The 20,903-nt window shown below is 53.2% G+C and overlaps 1 protein-coding gene across 9 annotated transcripts in view; it reads right to left on the bottom strand.

The window, feature by feature from the left end:
- The window catches only part of Kcnab2 (potassium voltage-gated channel subfamily A regulatory beta subunit 2), an 85,439-nt gene that overhangs the window by 36,547 nt on the left and 27,989 nt on the right, over nt 1-20,903 (bottom strand). For 4 of the 9 annotated variants that reach the window (XM_034502475.2, XM_034502478.3, XM_076933639.1 and 1 more), the window contains 2 exons: nt 8,292-8,420; nt 7,162-7,203 (listed from right to left, as the gene is read on the bottom strand). In XM_034502475.2, the coding sequence (XP_034358366.1) occupies nt 7,162-7,203; nt 8,292-8,368 (119 nt within the window). In that variant the 5' untranslated portion in view covers nt 8,369-8,420. Of the gene's footprint in view, nt 1-7,161; nt 7,204-8,291; nt 8,421-20,054; nt 20,217-20,903 lie in introns of those variants that run through there. The other 5 variants (XM_076933638.1, XM_076933643.1, XM_076933640.1 and 2 more) reach the window with 3 other exon arrangements.

Here is a 20,903-nt window from a genome sequence, read left to right as displayed (position 1 = left end):
GCTTGGTTAACCACAGAAAGGAGCTGAAGAGGCATTGGTGGCCCTAGGGGTAGACTGAGTGGCCCTAGGTGAGGGCTGGCCCTCTGGGGTCCAAGGAAGAGCCCACTAAGGACAGGAGATTGAGATGACTGTGCAAAGTCCTCCCACCCTGGGCCACCTCTCCCTGCTTGGCCTGAGCACTGCAGGGGCTGACCCACTGCATGTGCGGGGGGTTCATTTCTAGGAACCTGTGGCTGGTTCTTCCAGAGGCCTTCCCCACAATTATCTTTGTGTGAAGACTGTTATGTCTGCACCTAGCATAGGGCCTACTTCACAGTAAGTGCTTGGGATATGGAATATTTACTATATGTGCAGCTGAGTCAGGGAAGGGGCTCAGAGAGGGTCTGTACAGACCAATGGGATCCCAGGGAGGGAGGGACATGCACAGACACACACACACACATACACACAGACACACACAGAGAGACAGACACACAGATACACACACACACAGAGAGAGAGAGAGAGAGAGAGAGAGAGAGAGAGAGAGAGAGAGAGAGAGGCAGACAGACAGACAGACAGACATAGACAAAATGAGGGAACCAGTGTCTATCCCATCCTGGATCTTCTGTCCCAGTGTGGCTGGGTGGTGTCTTTCTGGGCAGGTGCTGTGTTGGCTGCACAGGGTCAGAGCCTTGCTTGTTGGGTGTGGCTCCACCTCACCACACCCCTTTCCTGTGCGGCATTTATCAGCTCTGTACAGATCCTTTCCTAATTATCCTGATTGCTCTGCATCCCTGCAGCTGCTGCTCCTGTTCCCAGCAGGGCCCATGGAGGGAGGTCACAGTAGGGGCCCTGGCCTCTGAAAGGAAAGCTGAGGCTTACTGGGCCCTATTGGCAATGCTCCTGTAGCAGCCCTGGGGCTGGCTGGCTCCTCACTCAGGCTTCGCAGTGACTTACAGACTGTTCTGTGGCAGGAGGCACGGTTTCTACACTAGGACTGACATTTACCACTGCTCACAGTTTTGGGGTGGGAGTGGGGTGCCATCTGCAAGGCTCTTGATACTAAAACAGATGGGGTTAGGGCTGTTTCAGAAAGACCTGTTTTTCTAGGAATATATGTTTGAGGGCTGCAAAAGGGTCCTAGTTCATGCTGAGGCACAGTTTAGGGAAAGGAGACCTGAAACCTACAGGTGGCAGTGCAGGCTTCCTCTCCCTCCTGCGGGCTGGCCACTGTCTCCTCTGGAGGTGTTGCATGGCCGGCAGCCAGCCCCGTGTGAAATGGAGGCCAGCTCTCTCTTCCCTGGGGTGAGAGAGAAGGCTACAGCTGGGAGCTCTTCCCGAAAAGTGGGCAAGATGCACGCGCTCCGGCCAGGCTGGAATCAATAGCCATTAGCTTTCAAGACATTGTCCACAAAAGTGCCTGGGGTCTGCAGGGGTCTGAAAATACCGCCAGGGCCCCAGTGTGGGATGAGAGTGGCCTGGCTATCGGGTCCAAGATGGGACAGCGCTCTCTCTGACCACTGACTGTCTGAGCGGAGACAAGTGACCGGCTGCTAGGACGAGCCTCGCCGGCAGTAAACACCACCAGGAAGTGACAGACGTTAAAACAGTCCTTTACAGAGGACACACATGCTCTGTACAACATGGGAGGAAACAGGAGTGGACAGGAAAAATCAGGGCCCTGCTACCTCCCTGCCTGGCTGCACAGCCATCACTGAAGGAAGGCTGGTTCTCATGGCGGTGGCCCAGAGCCTTCTGTTACAAGTGAGAAACTAGAGAGCTAAAGGGAGAGAACTGAGTGAGGGTGGTAGCCCCAAGCACAGGGTCCACGGTACTGGTGTGTGTGTGTGTGTGTGTGTGTAGCCTGAGAGGATATTAACAGAGTAGGCGCTGGAGGGCCAAGCAGAGGAGGAAGGTTCTATAGATGTGTAGACAGTTTATAGGTTCTGGTAGCCTGTATGTAGACAGACAAAGCCGGGCTCTGTCACACTGCAGCTGCACTTTGGGTGTTTCTTAGAGGTGAATATGGTACAGCAGGGTTCTTAACACACTTTCAAGGCTCCTCCTGGCTGAGCTTAGAAGTGCAGTGACCTCTGACCTCTGTGTTGCAACATCCTGTCGCTTTCTAGAGCGAGGCTCTCTGAACCTCCAACCCTACATCCTACCCGCTCTCTAGAGCAAGCATCATCCCCCCCACACCCCCCAATTAGAACCTTCTAATTCCACACACTTGCAGGTTTTCTCTGGAAATCTATTCCTGTCGGCCCGGGACTCAGGAGACTCCACTCGAATTAACACGGTGACACGGAAAAGTGGGGTGACGGCAGAGCTAACCTCATTAAGTCAGTAGAAATCGCTTCTGCCCTACCCAGTGTTTTCTACCTGGAGCCACTGAAGCCCAACAACACGGGGGCAGGCCGAGAAAGAAGCCCTGTCTCTCTGTCTCTCTGTCTCTCTGTCAAACGGCAACACGTGTCCAGAGCCAGGAGACCAGCCGGAAGCGTCAGAAGCAGAAGCACAGGGAAGTGGTCACTATCCTAGGGCGCGGCTATGTAACAAAAACACACACACACAAACACACACACACACACACACACACACACACACACACACACGGCATCCCTGCGACACACAAATAGTCATTTCGCTCAAGAACTGTCAGCAAACTGAGACCTTGGTAGCAACCCTGGCTCCTGCAGGCATGGGCTTCCTAGACAGACTTCTCAGAGAGCATGAAACCTTGTGGACAGCGTTGCCAGCCCAAGTCACGAATGCTGAATCTCAATCAAGAGTAACACCAGCGAGGCACAAGCTAGACGGAGGGACTCCGGCAGACAGGAAGACAGCCAGGCCAGGGCTGCACGGGGTGGGCGCAAGCAGGATCACAGGGTGGTGGGTGCGGCCAGGTGGAAGCCCGCCCGCCCTCCTCCATTCCGCACCCCAGGGTGAGATCTTTGAGGCTGTCTGCTTTGTAAAATTGTGGATGGTCTGGTTTCTGATCAGCCGGAAGCGTTCCCAGACACCACAGCTCTACCATTTAATTTCCCGGGGATGCCTGTGTCTAGACATCACCCCCAAGACAGTGACTGCTGCATCCACGTCTGTGTCCGACTCACCTGCTTCCCCGGGTGACAGCTTGTTAAAAAGGCCACAGTCTGGTTACGGAACTAAGGAAGCAGCGCACGCAGTGGCGTTTTTTCATTAGGGAGTGTCACTGCAGAACGTCAGAAGCAATTGGTGAATGAGAGAGCCCCACAGGGTCGGCGTCGGAGGCAGCAAGTCCATTAGCCTCTATTAGGGAGTTTTTATCCCGTGGCAGAGGCTGAATTATTCACGAGTACCTTTCTCCTAAAAGCTCAGGAAGTGCAGTGCCACGATACAGCCTGGCAATGCCGACATCCGGCTGGATGGTTGGGGTGCAGCGTGAGGTGGGGGTTGCGCCCCCTCCCGTGGTCTCCCCTTTGCTGCCTCTGCTGCCTTTGCGTCAGAGGCCTGGGTCTTCTGAGCCACAGGTAGGAAAGAGCTGGTTGTGCTGCTTCTTATTTGAATGCCAGACACGCGGCCCACACTTCTCCACCCCCACTTCAAGCTGTGTCTGCAGTGGACTGCTAGGGTACCTGTGGCATGTGGCCGCTGCCACAGTGAAGAGGCACACAGATGTTCTTCCCCTCCATGGGGGTGTACTTTATGTGGATATATGTACAGACAGCTGCCTATACACGGAAGGTTCTAGAAATCTGTTTGGGTACATAATGTACACCCCTCTGGTAGGTTTCCGTCACTGCAAATTTTTGACTCAACTTCAGATAAAGCTTTTAGGCTGTTCACATGAAGCCCAGCACCAGGCTACGGCAAAATGCTGAGGGCCCAGGGTTGTGACCCCAGGGGAAACAAATGTTACCTTTGGATGCTAAGAAAGTGTCTGGGACACTGTTGCCAGTATCCTTGGATGCTCAGAACACATGGCAGTGCCTGTGGGCTCTTGGGCACAGGCTGATAGAAGAGAACAAATAGCAATTGCCAATTTGCAGGGAGGATCGGGACAAGCAGCCAGTATCCTGAACACAGCCCAAGGTATGTGGGCACCTGGAGAGGCCTCAGGACTGAGCTGGGCTGTTTTCCCCCAAAGGACAAGCTTTTTGTGATTGTGTCTCCAAGGAGTTACTTCTTGGAAGTGATGGTGGGTGGTGGGTTTTGAGAGGTGGAGTCTCAGGGGACGTCTTTAGGCCATTGTGGACCAAGATGTAAGCGCTCAGCTAGTTCTGCCTTTACTCCGCCCTAGCTATGGACTCTTAATTGTCCGAAATTTAACATTTTCTTTTGTAAATTGCCTTGATCATGTTGTTTTAGCACAGCAATAGAAAAGTAATCAAGACATCTTGTTTCAGGTATATTGTTACAGTAACAAAAATCTGAATTGTTTCCTGGGACAGCTTTTTTTTTTTTTTTTTTTTATCATAGCTGTCAGTGGTCCTGAGCCACATTCTCTGGGAGGGGGAACCACATCCTTCCTCGGTGCAAAACAGCAGTGCAGATGTTTTCCACAAAGTTACAGATGTCCAGGGGTTGGCTATATTATTCAGTCCTTTATGTCTCTCTGTACCTGGGATGTTTCATGTGTAACGGCTAATCCAGATTGTCAACTTTACCGAGTTAAGAAACATGCGTGGAGCATTAGATACCCCTAGGCATATGTGTGAGGCCATTTATCCACTTCGGAGTGGATGGCAGCATCCTGTAAGCTAAGGTCTCAGACTGAAAACTCCAGCTGAGCCCTGGCATTCTCCACTCTGCTTCCTGATCCATCCAGATGTGAGCCTCACCCTCCTGCTGCCAAAGCAGACACCGTATCCACTGTCATGCCCTCCTGCCGTGACGAACCAGACGCCCAAATCATATGACAAAATGAACCACCTTCCCTTCCTCCCTTCCCTCTGGTCAGGCAACTAGTAAAAGCAAAGAGAAAAGCAACTAAACCGCTGAGGCTTTGTGGTGCCCCCTACTGGTGGTGTAATGCACTTTCCTGCACTAGGGAGTCTGGCTTGCTCTGGATACAGGAGCCTGAACAGTCAGTCAGTGTCTGCTATAGTCCAGCTGCAGGCCTGGCTCTTCTTTGCCTCTGGCGCTTCCTCTATGGAAGAATGTGTCCAGAGCAGGCCCTGGCCAGAGGGACACGATGAAGAACGTGTGGACCCATCTGCAGCATGTTGACAAAATAGGTCCCCACATAGCCAGAAGTTGACTCTAGCCATCCCACAGACATATAAGCAGGAATGTCATCCTCCAGACGACACCAGGTTTGGGGCTGTGTGTTATACAGGGTTTTACTCCTTTGTTGATCTGGGAGTTGTTCAACTAGTAACTAGGACAGAGAGTCCTGTTCATCGTGAGGCTACAAACACTTCTGCCTTCAAAGGGCCAGTGTTAGGTAATGTCAGGAGCTCTGTGAGCGCCATGCTTAGTACCGCGGTGATGTGGGTGCTTCATTCAACGAATGAAGAGCCAGCCCTTTAAGATAACCACCAGACATCTGACCTAACTGGTTTGTGAAACTTCTACTGGAGACTCAAAGTGCAGGACAGACCTGTGGTCTGCTGGTCCGAGGGCCAGCTAACACCAGGGGTCAGTCACTGCAGGCTTACGTACACCTGTGCTTTACTGGGTGCCTTCTCAGCCTGCTGCTCTGTCCTTCCTCCCCCACCAGGCAGAGGTGGACAGTCTCTGTGGAGGATGGGGTTCAGGTGCAAGTTTGGTTTTATTACTCGGATCCGACCACAACAAACAGCATGCATCCCTCACGTGCCACACAGATAGACGCACAAGTGTGTGCAAGCTCAAATTCAGTTAGAAGTTTTTATCCAGTCAATGCTGAAGTCAAACCAGAGTCTCATCTCTCAGACTTCCCTGCGAGGAACGAGACCTCAGAGACAGTGGCTCAAGTCAGCCTGTGAACCCAGGCATGGACATGATCCTGAGGCCACGGGAAGAACACAGCTGTGGGAGGACCCAGTGCTGACCCTGCACATGTAGCCCAGAGTCTGGTGCATTAGAACAGCCCACAGCACCACCTCTGGGATGTGCTTGACAGATCTGGACAGTGACCTCTATCCTTACGGATTAGATGCTGCAGCAGGCACTGCCCTGTTGCCAAGGGTGTAGGGACCCGCCATCACAGCCCCACGGCAGGCTGAGCCAAGCTAGGCTGCAAGTCTTCTGCAGCTCTGACATCTTACTTCTTGGGCCTGGAAGTGTTTTCTGGATGTGTCCTTTTCTTTTCAGATGAACGTGAGCTAATCTAGAGGGAGAGGCAGACTGCCCTGAGGGGAGCCTGGTCTTCTCAATGCCACACCTCAGTCAGCATGGCAACACCTGTCTTCAAATACTCCTGGTCTGAGAGCTTCCACCCCTCCCACAGCCCCTTGACCCAAATCACATGGCACTATATACACTGTATGAAGACATGAACTTCAAAGCACCACCTGAAGGCTCCACAGGTAGTAAGGCCATCTAAACCCAAATCTGCAGGTGACAGAAAGGACAGACTGGTTCAGCACAGACCCTTGCCTCTGGTAACGGGAGCACAGTCCCACGACCACAAGAAAATGGTCCACACACTGAAAACTTTCCCTTTTGCTTTTAGAACCTTGTGATGGTGACGGTAAAACCCACCACCTTGAACGCACTCGGCAAGTGCTCTACTGCCGAGCCCCAGGCGGAGCCGGTGAGTGAGGTTCTAATGGTAAATTTGGCTGAGAGCTGAAAGCAGATCCTAAGCCCATTTGGTCAAATCAAAGCGGACTTCAGTAGATGGACACATGCAATTAACCCGACCGCATGCTTTCACCAGGCCTTCACTAGGCACTGCACAGACTCTGTGGTTAGCACTGAGAGACTTGGGGAGAGTCTGCCATTGCAGATTGTGCCAGCCTGAACCCTGCCCTGCCTGGGATGGGCACAGCCCTCCCCACCATACCTTGGCCTTTGGCCTTCTGGATTGGGAGGAGGAAGAGGAGGAGCAGGATTAGGAGGAGGAAGAGAAAAAGGAGGAGAAGAAAGAGGAGGAGGAGGAGGAAGAGCAGAAAGAAGAGGAAGAAGAGGGAGAGGAGGAGCAGGAGCAGAAGGAGGAGGAACAGGAGGGGGAGGAGGAGCAGGAGGAGGAGCAGGAGGACGACTTATTACCTGTAAAACTGGAGCTGTCTTTTGGGACTCCCATACCGAGTACTTCGGATAGCAATGGAGAAAAGGGGGGGGGGGGAGAAGAGGAGAGAAGACAGTATGCAATTGGCATCAGCCACAGGCAGGTGCAAGCTCAGAATTCATCACTGACATCCCGCAGCCCCACCCACCACGCGTTTCCATCCCCGGCTCCAGGCTAACTGACCAGGCTCTAGCCGATGTACAACCAAATGCTCTGCAGCAGCGCCACCCAGTGGCCAGTGAAGCAGAGGTCCGGAGCCTGCCTGCTCTGGTCCAGAGGCACTTAGGCTTCTTCCCCACAGTAGACTCTTGAGTGAGCGTCTGGTTTTTTTTTTTTTAAGCCCCGCCCCCAGCTCGCGTCTGGATTTTCAATAAGCTTTAGATCATGCTTTACAACATGCTTGAGAATAGCCGCTAAAACACACCCTGACAGGAGGGCCTGAGACTCTGGGGCCCTTCCCAGGGCAGACACCTCTTCCCCCTAGTTTTCCAAAGACATTTGCAACAGTTCAGGGTCCACTCATTATCTACAATGGCCCGAATTCCCAGAATATACAGGCTGCTGGGGTCCTATCCGGCCATAATCTTTCAGGATGGTGATGCTGCTTTGGGCTTCCTTTGCCGACTCTGTAGCCAGTGGCTCACAAGCGCCCCCTACAGGAGGCCTGTTGTTCAGAACGGCTGGCTCACACAAGGAGGTCAAGATTGCCCTGTAAAAGAGCCGGCTGTTTCTGGCCTTTGGAAAATGGGAGGGTGCCGGTCCCCAAATGCCTGTGAGCTCCTTGAGAGCAGCCTCCCAGATGCCTCTGGGTGGGATATCAGAGACCACTGAGTAGTGATGTACACAGCAGGAACACTGCTGTGACCCCTGCTGAGGGGCTCAGGTAGCCTCAGATGAGATTTCCAAAGGGTCAGGGACCAGAAACATATCTATCTTGGCCCAGTGCCATCCGGAAAGTCTTACCTTCATCCCAGCTAGAGGCTTCAAAACTTCCATTTTTTCCCATGGGGCCTGTGTACCTCACAGTCTGTTAACCCCGAGACCTTAGTTTTTCCCAGGGAAGGGTGGCTGACTCAGGGACGCCGCCTCAGAGGAGGCCTGGGTGAGTTACCTGTAGATCATCCCGGGGGAGCCTGTCTGCCGCAGGGAGAGTCGAGCTGGGGACCCCGTGGTTGATTCCGGATACATGGGGCCGGCCTCACTTATCTAGATCAGCGCGCCTTTTCACAGAGGGGAGATCCTGAGAGAAGATGCAAAGGTTAAAAAAAGACGCTGAGCGGGTTTGGGCTGTTCAAGCCACCCATCCTTCCTCAGACAGACTGACTGCCCTGTGGAGGATCCCATACCCCCACTCCACACCCAATGCCACTGTGCACACGAGGCAGAAGGGTCTGTGGACTCGTCTTCCCCTCCCGGGAACTGATCTGTACGCCTTGCTCCTGATGTCACCGCACGGCAGCCTCCTGTGTTGCCTTGACGTTTAGGGAGTTTGTTTGATACCCTCAATGACCCCTGGGATTCCCCCTCCTCGTGCAGGGTACCTCCCCGTGAGCATGGCTGGATCCAGTGTCCTGATTCTGACCTAATGTGGCCAAGGAGAAGGGCTGTCACTGGATGACTGTAATTTCTGTCCTGCCGGCTGACCCTCCCTTTCCAGGTCTTAAAGCTGTGTGGAAGAGATCCTGGTCGTACAAGCTGAGGCCTCAGCCCACAGGCCAACCAAGAAGCGACTTCTCAGATGACCCTGGGAGCCTGGAAGCTGGTCCTTCACTAGTTAGGATCTTCCCATGAAGCCCTCCTCCCCAGCCCTGGCCAGCACCTGGATAGCATGGGGCCCACAGCTGTGCTTAGCCAAGGGCCTTCTGAACTGCAGATCCACAGACACCCTGAGGTAACTGTTGTCTGAAGCCACTCAATTACTGGACATTGCTATAGGAGCAGCAGGTAATGACCGTCCCCTTCCCCCTATTGATCCTTCCATCTGTCCATCAAAGTCTCCCACCGCCTTTGAGCAGAGTCACCAGCCTTTTGCCCGAAGCCCTGGTCAGTGTCCTGGCTGCTCTGGATCCTCTCAGCTCTACTGGCTGGATCCCCTAGCAGCAGGGGCATCAACTTCCAAAGGCACCGTGTCAAGCGGCTTCCCTTCCTTCTCTGCCATTGCCTCCCCGGCCATGCTCTGCCTGTTGGCTCTCCTCAGACCCCTTTGTCCACACACACAGCCACCTTCTCCTTCTCTTAACAGGCCACACTCACGCCCCTCACAGCCCCCAGGGCTTTAACACTGCCAACCCCTTCCACCTAGCTGACCCCTTAGGACCCCCAGGCAGTTCTAGACTGTCTGCACGTGGGTCTGGCTGTTCAGATTCTCTGTGTTGAAGTTCCAGAAAGCCTTGTTAACTGTCATGCTCCTGGTCTCGTAAGGGCCCAGATGAAGGTCCCTGGTTCAAAACCACAGAGCCCCACTGCCCAGATGAAGGTCCCTGGTTCAAAACCACAGAGCTCCACTGCCCAGATGAAGGTCCCTGGTTCAAAACCACAGAGCTCCACTGCCCAGATGAGGGTCTCTGGTTCAAAACCACAGAGCCCCACTTTCACAGGCAAAGGGATTTGAGATTGGCAGTGACCCCATGAAATTGGAGGGTGACATTTAGCTAGATAGCCATTTTGCCGATGTTTCCTCTTCCTTAGAATCAAAACCTCCTTTGAACACTGGCCGACCCTGGCCACACCACCTGGTGGAAGTCCTGATGCAGTCTCCTCTGGGTGACAGGCACAAGCGCTTGCATGGGTGCCTGTTGGAAATAGGACAAACGCCAAAAGCAGTGTGGAGCCATCGTGAGTGGTGAGGGGTGAGGGGTGAGGGGTGAGGGATGCTGGGGTTTGACTTCAACACTGAGGTATCCAGTGCACGGCTTGTACTGAGGTCTCTTGGTTCATTATGCAGAAGCTCCTGAGCTGTGATAACATGATCCTGACTGTCTCCTTGAAGCTCCTCAGTGTCCACTTTCCCCACCAATCACCATCCTCATTTGTGTGTGCACATGTATGTGCACAAGTGTGTGTACACATGGAGGCCAGAGGTGTCCTCTGTAATGAGTCTCTGTCATATTCTTTGAGATGGTGGCTCTCACTGAACCTGGAGCTCACCAACTGGGCTAGACTGGCTGCCAGGGAGCCCCAGGACTCTCTGGTTCTCCAGGACTGAAATTATAGGTATGCACTGCTGCTCCTAGCTTCTCTGTAATTCTTTTAAAGAAATGGTCTCATGATGTCATCTCAGCTGACACTGGTCTTGAACTCACAGAGACCCACTTGCCTGCCTCCCAACACGTGCACCACCATGCTTGGTCTTGCACCCAGTCTTTTATGTGCGTTTGGGGATCAAATTTTTGTCCTAATGCTTGGGCAGCAAGCACTTTACCAAATGATCCATCCTCAGCCCTCATCTTTGTCTTTCACGATGTGAGTCCTTCAGGCCATTGGTGCTCCGAGGCACCAGCCATTGCCTAGCTCTACGGAAGAATCTGCTCACAGGTCCTGGAGCCGGATGGGGCTGCAGGACCCCACAGACAATGCATTTTTGGGTCTCAAGCTGTTGGGAATTTGACCTGTGCAGTGCTTCTCCTTGGAGAGTGGCTGGTCACCTGGCATTGGGGACTGTGGGGCCTCCAGGGCAATCTCTCTTTAAACTGCTCACTGCTCTCTCACACACACACACTCTCTCAGAGAGACTCAGGCACATGGAATGCCACCATCTCATTGAAGTCGCTATAAAGTTGGACACCATGAGTTCCCTCGTGAGGGAAACACTGCCTAGCCTCATCGCAGGCAGGCTCTAGAGGCTGCCTGTGTGAGCTGTAAGGGTGTCACTCGGAAACTGTGTCTGGCTGAGCAAGGGACAGAAAGGAGGTCACTGCCAGTGCCGAGTGCTGTGGAGGGCCCGGCACAGGCCTTCTGGGAGCCCAATGGCCACCATGGACCATCCAAGAGGGATGTATAAATAAAAGTGCCAGTCCACAGGCCGTGGGGGAGAATGGGAGACAGGGGTTTTCACTCGGGCTTGCAGAGAGAGAGGACTTAGCCCCCTCCACACACTCGTCTAGCTTTGGCTTTTGCTGAGACCACCAGCAGCAGAGCTACTGCCCCCAGGGACGACTAATGCACAGAATTATAGAATGGCGAGCTGTTTGCCTTGAAAGTGTGAACGGGAGTCTCTGATTCTTAGATGTGGGGCCAAGAAGCAGCGTTTCCAATATCCTTGCGTGTAGCTGATGCTCTGGCCCAGGGACCTCAGTTTGGGAAGCCACTGGGCAGGAGGTTAGTTCCTGATCTCCAGCTGGAGCTGAAGGGCCAAATCCAGCCTGCTGACAATTGTTGTCAATAAAGTTTTATTGAATCATTTCCTGTTTGTTTGCGCTGGTTTGGTGCAGGGTTGAAGAGTAGTGACAAACACCAGGAGAGGCTGGAACAGTGTCTGGCTTGTTACAGAAGTTTGCTACACATGCTTCAGGCTAAAGCCTGTACTTGAGGGGACAATGTCCTGGCTCCTTTCCAGTGGGCCCTTCTGGCTCTGCCCCTGTGTCTTCCTATCCCTTCACTGAGGAAACACGTCTCCAGGAGCCAGCTCCTCCAGACCAGCACAGGCAGCCTCTGCACTCAGGGCATCTGCCTTCTCTCCTGGGACTCCTGGGGGGGGGGGGGGTTGACTATGAGTGACTAGCTTCAGAGTCTCATGTAGCCCAGGCTGGCTTTAAATTTCGGAACCTCTTGCTTCTATCTCCCAAGGTGTGTGCCACCATGGTGCTGGGCCAAACTCAGAGCCTGTGCATGTCTTATGAGCTTCTACCAACTGAGCAACACCTCTACCTGACACGAATTACTACTCTACCCACCTGGGAAAGAAAGTCAGCAGAGTTTTCTCTGAGATGAGAGAGTGCTCTACCTTCAGGGACGGTTTCCCGAGGAGGATCTCCTGGACAGACTCCAGTTCTTGCCTCTCTGTGAAAGCCACTCTTGCTAAAGTCTGGTGCTGCCTTATGTTGCGCCACGGCAATGCAGCCCTCACCCCCTTGGCTGAAGGGGGTACTCATAGGTTCTTCTCGGTCCTCCGTAGATGAGGTTCCTGTGTCTAGGCTGCCTGTGTGCACCTTGCCGACCTCAGCCTCTGGCCTTGAATGGCTCTGCTTCTCTGAACCCGGCTCCTGTCCTGGCACCAGATGTTCCTGTCTGCATCCGGTCTATGGTCCCCTTTATGCACCTGCTGAGATTTCCTGGCATCTCCGTGAGGAAGTGGCACACTGTTTTAGCCTCACGTGTCAGATCCTGAGCTCTCAGGTGGTCCCACCTGCGGCCCTGTCTTCCAGGTGCTTAGTCCAGACTCCTGGGGGATCTTTTAATTCATTCCTTCCCCAGCCCTGCCCACTATTGGACGCTTCCCTGTTCCACAGGCTTTACAACCGCTTCCACACTGGTCCCCGGAGACTCTTTATCCCATCAGCAGCCTCTTCCACAGGGCACCAGGAGTCTTCTTCTGGACCATGGCTCCAGTCTACCATTACTGTGCTCAAATGTCTCTTGCAGCTTCCATTCTGTTCAGAGCAAAAGCCAGATACCAGCCGACACCTCTGACCTGCCTCTCTGCTCTCGGTAATCTCTAACCTCCCCCAGCAGGTGGCTCCCATTTTGGACAGCCACCCAGGCTTCCTCCACCTGTGGGTCCCTGACCTTTGACTCCAGAGGTCTACTGGGTACCTTGCTTTGCCTCTATGCCAGGCTCACACTGGCTGTCCCTGCACACCTCGTCCTAAACCGCTAACCTTCTCCCATGGTTGCTCATGACTTGGTCCCTTCCTGTGTGACTTTCCCCCCTAGAACCTGTCACTACTGTCACACCTAAGGGTCACCTACTTTTCTCTTTCTACAAGAGCTCTGCTGGTTCTGTGAAGGCTGGGTTCTGTGTTCCTGCAGTGCCTGGCACCTGACAGACAGTTGTTATTGAATGAGTGAAAGAGTGTATGTAACTCAGCCCGATGGAAAGGGTGGGAGCTGGGCTGCTGCGTCATTGAAGGTGACTGTGGGTTGTGACCTTGACAGGGTTGGGACTCTGCCTGAGGATCAGTGATCGTCTTCTCTGGTGTGCAATGCCTGCTCTGTCCAGCAGGGGCGCTCATAGCACCAGAAGGTGTGGGAAGGGAATTAACTACAATCCTGGGAGAGGGGAGTCCAGGTCGCAGGAACACCAACAAGTGTTGGTCTGGAGATCAAGGTCCCTCCGAGCCAGTTGCCCCCCCCCTCCCCCAACCCCCGACTCCGGAACCGAAGTCACATCAGGATTGGCCACTAGGCAGGTGCACCGGTCTTCAGAGTGCATGAGAGATTTGCTTTAAAAATCCTGTGGATCTGCAGTCCTCTGCCACTTCTCTGGGAAAGAAGGGGCTTGGCGGGAGTTCCCTGCTTTGCATTCAGGTTGCAAGAGTTGCGGGCAGATCCCACCTCTCGGTTCTGCAGCTGTCGCTGTCCAATCAGGAGCAACCGCACCTGCCGAGCGGCCAATCCCGAAGCAGACAACGTCTAATGAGGCCGTGAGCGGCCAATCCCGATGCAGCCAGCATCTAATGAGGCGGCGAATAGTGGGCTGGTGCAATGTTCAGCAGGTACCACTTCGCAGAAGGAGGCAGACAGAGCTGAGCCGAACCTTACAACCCTCTCCGGCAAAGCTGGGATGGATACCCCAGGTCCCTGACGCCCTCTGCAGTTCAGAGGACAGCTAGGAGCTAGGTTGGGTGCACTTAGGTCCTCCCCTTAACCCGAGGACAGGCAGAGGCAGGACATTCCCCACAGTCTGGTGGCCGGCTTAGGAAGCCACCAACACAAGCCAGTCCGGAGAGGGTTAGGAAGGGATCTGGGTTTATTTATGATCGGGCTGAAGATCAAAGTTTGGGTCCTATGGGTTTACGAATAACTGCTCTCACTGTCCCTGCCCGCCCCCACATCTGTGTGTGACCTTGGGTAACTTTTTGATTTATATTTAAGGAATCCGAAGCTGGGGGCTTTACCAAGGCCTGCCCAAATGTCCTTACAGAAGCAAAGAGGTGCCTTTTGAGGACAAAAGGCAGAGAGATAAACCCTAGCTTTAAAAACAGTATGCACAGGAAGGAGTGGCTGACAGCAGGTGACAGAGAGGGGTCAGGAGGCACCATTCAAGCCCCGGCCTTTCTGCTCCCCAAATTATGTTGATAACTTTCAGATTTCAGAAAAATCAGAACAGCAACGAACACCCAAGTCTTCATCCTGGGCAGCAAGGGTTTACACTGCCTCTCTTGTGTGCACACACTCCCTCCTCTCCAGTCCCCTCCTCTCTGTGTGACATATTCACACACAGGATGCACATACATGCAGAGTTTTCAATGCCGTCCATCTGAAGAAGCTCAGGCCTGAGTTTCACACACAGGTGCTTCACCTCTTATTATCCCGTTTCACACAACCACAGACTCAAGACGAGTCCAAGGGAACGAATCAGCACTCGCTACGCGGCCTCTGTCCAAATTCCCGTCATTCCCCAAGTTCTTGTTTAGAGTTAGAAAAATTCAGGATCCAGTTGTGGGTCTTATATGGCATTGGCTATTTCTCTCTGGTTTCTTCCAATCTAGAAACACCTCATCAGAGTTTTCACTTGTGTGTGTGTGTGCACCTGTGTGTGTACATGTGTGTGAATCTGCAACCATTTGTGCAGGTGTGGAGGCAGGTCAACACCAGGTGTGTTCTATCTGTGAGTGTGAGTGCATGTGTGTGTGTACATGTGCATGTATGTGTGTGTACATGTGCATGCGTGTATATGTGTATGTGCATGTGTTTGTGTGCATGTGTGTGTGTGTGTGTGCATGCTGCTGGCATGGAATCTAGGCCCGTCTGCATGCTTTGCACATGCTCCACCACTGAGCTACACCCTTGGCCTGACCCTGGGCAGTAATCTCTCTTTCCAGGGTTCCAGTTGCTTCTCTTGCTGACTGCCCTCCAGTTCTGTGGTTTGTCTGACACTGTATAACTACCTTTCCTTCTTTCCTTCTTTTCTTTCTCTTTCTCACACATCCCATCAGAAAGCAGTTACTTTGTCCACTGTGGGCGAGACTAGCCCTAGGCAGCATTCACTGGGACTCATTTCCCCTCCATCGCCACAAGGAATTGTGGGAGAATCACTTAAGGACTTGGGTCCTCTGCAACTTCTCAGGACAGTTTTCTCAGCCACCGTTTTCTAGAAGGGCCAAATATGCTACCATCTGTATTCCGAGTGCAGGGCTGGAAGCTGCATTCAGATGAAGGAAACCGTGAAAATGGATGCCTGGGCCTCTAGGCTAGCAAGACCTTGATGGTCTGACTGAAGGTTCATAGTTCAATACTCTGGGTCCTGGGGCAAGCTTGGGAATGGCTGGGAGACTTGGGTTGAGAGTTTTCTGGGCAAGCTGGATCTGCAGCATGACCTTAGGTAAGGACACACATGGACACAGACACACATAGACACATACAGACACACACAGACACATACACGAACACACACAGAAACAGACACAGACACACAGAGACACAGATACACAGACACAGATACACATAGACACAGACACACACACAGACACACACAGAAACAGGCACAGACACAGAGACACAGATACACACAGACATAGTCACACATAGACACACACACAGACACACACGGATGCAGATACACATAGAAACACAGACACAGACACAGAGACACAGATACACACACAGAGACACAGAGACACACAGACATAGTCACACATAGACACACACACAGACACACACACACACACACACACACACACACATGCCCTGGGTCACAGTAGACAGAGAGGAGGGAACTTATTGGTTCTGTGCCTCAGTTTTTTGTGTATAGAATGGGGCCTGGGCTCTATGACCTTAAACTCTCTATTAAAGTTTATGATAAATGATCAGATTATTTGGGGGTTAGTGTACCCAGGATGTGAAAAGAATGAGATGTTAAAGGATCTGTTTTGAGGGATCCATGGCCACTGAGAGCTGTCCAGGGCTCCTTGAGTGAGCAGCCTAAGACAGGAAGCCACAGGAGAGGCCATATCTGGGCATGTCTGGATCTGGGAGTTGAGGTCAGAGACGCACAGGAATAGCAGGTGATTTTCTGTTTGGTTGGGGGACACCAGCCTGGTTACCCAGATGTCCTTGCTGGCTGGGCTGGTACCTGAGGAGGCAGGCACAGGAGGAAAGGACAAGGCCGAGTGATTGCTCTGAATCCCTCCTGTCTCTCAGTGTCCCTCACCTCTGAATGACTTGGCTGTCAGCGGCAGAGGCTCCTTACCTTCCCTCTGGTGCAGCCATGTGACTTGCTCTGGCCAAAGAGGCTAAGGCAGAACCACGGCGTCTAATTCCAGCCATGGTCAAAGGAGACTTGTCTTTGAGCCCTTGATGTTGCCATGGGGTATTGCCTGGGGTACATGTGCCCGAGACACCTTGCTACACGTGTAGGGGCACTGGCCTCAAGTGGGTCGCATCCTTACTTCGAAGGCATACGGGACACACACTCCCATGGCCTGTCGCCAGGATCCCTGCATGACAGGAGCTTGTGGCTTTGGGTAGAACCCTCAGCCTTGAAGTCAGTGGACTGGGAAGATGAAGGCGTCTTCCCATGGTGCCTTGGGGAGGCTTGTGTGTTGTGATGGTCACAGGACCTGGCTGTGTCTGGTGTGTTTCTTAGAGTTGCCAGCCACAGCCCTGGTCACAGGCTTGCATGGCCACTGAGCCTGCTCACATCTTGTGTGCTGTGCCGGCCCTCAGTCAGGCCGTGCTCCCTTGCCTTCCTGCTCACAGCTTGTGTGCCTATTTCCTTGCTTTCCTCATTGCCAATTTTTTTTTTGTCTGAGGGTTCTTCTTTTTTTGCTTTCTCAGAAAGAGACTTTTTTTTTTTTTTTGACATGCTTTCTCTTTGTATCCTCGGCTGTGGCTGTCCTGGAACTCACTAAGAAGACTAGGCTCGCCTTGAACTCACAAAGGTTCACCTGCTCCCACCTTCTTCAAGAGCTGCTGCCACAACACCATCCCCCGAGGACAGGAGAGAGCCCGCTCTTCCAAAGCAGGCATCTGTGTGTAGCCTAGAGACTGAACGGCCCTTTGCGTATGGCCGTACTCAATGCGCAAGGCCTGAAGGGACAGAAGGGAGGAAGCTGGTGCCAGCTGGGTGTGCCACAGTTGGGCCTTTCAGAAAGCCTAGCCTGAAATAAAGGCTCACGCTTCTGTTCACTAAGCTGATGTAACTTTGCTTATCCTCACTCTAATGTTGGGAGTCTCATCAGAGCACTAACATGCCTCCGGGGACAGTTGCCTAGCCAACCTGGCACAGCCAGGGCCTCCCTCTAGGCTGGGTGCTGACAAGGCGCCTCTTGAAGAGACAGGAAGAGGTGTAACCGCTGGAAGCCGCACACCATGCTCGAATGACACACCCTTCCTCTCTGCTGAGGAAGGGGCCCTGAGAGGAGCCCACTCCTCTCCTATGAGCCAGAGGGAGCACTCTCCCCAAGGCTGGGTTCACTTGGATGTCAGTTATGCCCGTGGGGAATGGGCAGAGGGTCTGGATGCTTTTAGGGCCCAGGTTGAGATCTGGCATCTGCACAGGCCAGCTCCTCATGGGCACCATCTGGATCCTGTTCAGATGAGGTGTAGGTGTGAGGAGACACACACACACACACACACACACACACACACACACACACACACACACACGTGGGGTGGGGGGAGAGGGTCTTGGTCAGGACCTCATGTGTGGGTAGTCATAGGCCAATATCAACAGGGTGTCCTTCCTCAATTGCTTTCAGACTTAGTTTTTGAGACAGATCTCTCTGAACCTGGAGCTCACTGATCTATCTAGACTGGCTGACCAGCAAGCCCCAGAAGTCCTTCTGTCCTGTGCTGGGACTGACTACAAGCACACACAGTCATGTTCAATTTTTGACATGGGTGCTGGGGATCTGAACTCAGATCCTCAAGCTTGCATGCTAAGCTGTTCACCAACTGAGCCACCTCCCATCACAAAGATACCTCAGAACTCCTGAAGCCTTGGAGGAGCAGGGCAGAGGAAGGAGAGAGGGAGGGAGGATGGTAGAGGAACCTGACAATCTGACAGTAAACAGTGTGGCTGTCACGTGCTTCAGACCACAGCCGTCCCTGACCACAGAGACAAGGTTGAGATCACCGAGTGGAGTATTGGAGGACACAAATGAGGACTCACTGTCCTTTAGAGAGATCATGGTCTAAGGACTTCAGCTTAACCTTCTCAATACTACATTTAAACCCTGGTCTCCCCACACAGAAAAAAAACCCAGCCCTATGAAGACAATTCACCATTAAGCAACTGTTACAATAATAAAAAAAATTACAGCTAGCTCGATCCCAGGTTCAACAGTGTTACAATGTTCACACCTCTTTTTCCTGTATGACAGACACCTGACAATCCTACTGTGTTCAATACAATGTTACAATGTTCCTTCTCCGATATGACAAACACCTGACAATTGGCAGCCACTATCATACACCTACAGACTAAGCTTCCCTGTGCACAGGGACAGCTTCTGTTTGTTGGGTCAGCAGCTGGGGACCTCTAGTCACACCAGACTCCCACTCCTAGAAGGATATTTAGATCCTGGGCTTAGGCGGGGCTCAGCATTCTCAATCTGGAAGATCCCCCCAACCCCCCTCCCCCCACCCCGGTGGCTGTAGCATCACCCATGTCTGGTGAGTCTGGGAGGATTCCTTTTGTCCCTACCCATCTCTCAGCATCTTTCTCAGAAACCAGGGCAAGTCCCATGTAGAGTCTGGGTTGTGGATTAAGATGCAGGGACTGGCTTGTGGAGAGCAGGCTTGCCTCCTGACCACAAGCCCCCAGTCTCATTGTCCCTACCCCTGTTTCATCACTCCTCTTGACAACTACAGTAGGCTCTATATAGTAGTCAGGGGAGGAGACCCGTGAGGTTCTGATGGCTCAGAGCAAGCCACAGGATCCTGGCCCAGTGTTCTTGGCTGTGGAGGCAACAGACACTCTGGGTACCCAGGCGGAAGTCCCTCCTCTCTCTCCCGTCCTCTCTTCAATGAACACAAGGCACTGGGATGTCTTGCAAATACTGGGAAGCCCACCACTTTGTCTTCCCCCTTCCCCCACTGTGGCCACACCCTGTACCCTTACTCAGAGGCATGCGTGCGTGCATGCCTCTGTGTGTGTGTGTGAAAATTAGACAGCCTGGGAGGCCCCCAAGGAGCTCCCTGCCCAACACTGACCTTTCCCCTGACATGGTGACACCTGCCTTGCATGGGATGTAGAGCAGGGAAGAGCTTTGAGGTCTCCCTGTAGAAGGGCAGGGGGAGCCAGGAAGGACAAGGACTCTTACATTCCTTGTCAAGGTAGATGGCCTCACTCCTCCTAAAGAGGAGAGAGCAGACAGCAGGCTTCTCCAAGAGCCACTCAGCAGATGGCTCTCTTCTGAGAAGGAACAGAGGCACCCCACAGAGCCCCTCATCTCCTAGTGGTCCCCCTTTCCAACCCAGGGATGAAAGCAGAGATCCGTGGGGAGCTGTGTCAGTCAGGCCTCACCACCGTGCCTCCAACTGTCTGAGCAGCGGCTGTGCCTTACGTGTACTTGGTTGCTGTGGGTCCTGGTAGATTGGACAGGAAGCCGCATAAGAACACAAGGAACCTAGGGTGGGGCAGCAGGGTATTTGCGCAAGAGCTAACCCAGGATATTCAGTAGCTCCGAGGCTTGCCCAGCGAGCCAGCACAGCCCCGTACTAGAAAAGGAAACCTGCCCTGGAAAGCACATGCCCAAAGCACCCTGGGTACCTGCTGTGGATCAGGATCTGCAGAAGAGGCGCAGTCCACATGTTGAGTGGATGGCTGAGTCACTGTCTGCTGAACTGCATGCCACCAAGGACCACAGGCCCAACAGGAAGTTGGTGAAGCAAGCGCCAGGGCCCCATGTGCGGCAACTGCACACTCAGAGACTAACAAACCAGGGCCCCTAAGGGATACCAGGGCGTGGTCTCTGGTGGGAGGGCCCAGCCATCCTGGCTGTGTGGACAGTGTAGTTAGCTGCCTAGGGGACAGGAGTTTGGGGGAGAGGGAGTCACAGTAGTGTAGAAGAGGCATCCTTTGTGTTCCTGCTTCCTGTCCACAGTGCCCTCCCGGAAGGAGGGATGAACACTATCTCTTGGAACTCTTTTCCAGGTGGAAAGGGAACAGCATCTAGTGAGTTCTGGTGATGTTTCTGGGAGCCAGCGTTGTAGGAAGCCCTGTTGGGCTGTCACCTATCAGTTCTTCACAGCTCTGGGACAGGTTCTGCTAACCACCTCCAGCTCAATAGATGACGCCCCGAGGGTCCTGGAGGCTCAGGCATGGATCTAACCCAGGTCTGGCTGACTTCAAGCTGTGTTCTGACGATTCTGCCTGTCCTACAAAGAACAAGGTGACTTGGCAGGTGAAGACAGGAGTGTCCCAGGCTGGGTCACAGGGGGAGCCTGGTGCTGTGGGAAGGTTTCCTGCTGCCCTGTAGTCTCTGCCACACCCTTAGGACAGCTGCTGAGTGGTGGAACCCCAGCTTAGCCCAACCAGGCTTCCAGCAGCCAGGGGAAAGCCTATGTTCTTTGGCTGAAGGGAAAGACAGGAATTGCCCAGAACATTTAGTCTCCCACT

This window comes from Arvicanthis niloticus, chromosome 5, assembly GCF_011762505.2.
Source record: "Arvicanthis niloticus isolate mArvNil1 chromosome 5, mArvNil1.pat.X, whole genome shotgun sequence".
Taxonomy (NCBI): Eukaryota; Metazoa; Chordata; class Mammalia; order Rodentia; family Muridae; genus Arvicanthis; species Arvicanthis niloticus.
Note: the sequence above shows the minus strand (reverse complement) of the source record. Positions and strands in the feature narration are given on the sequence as shown.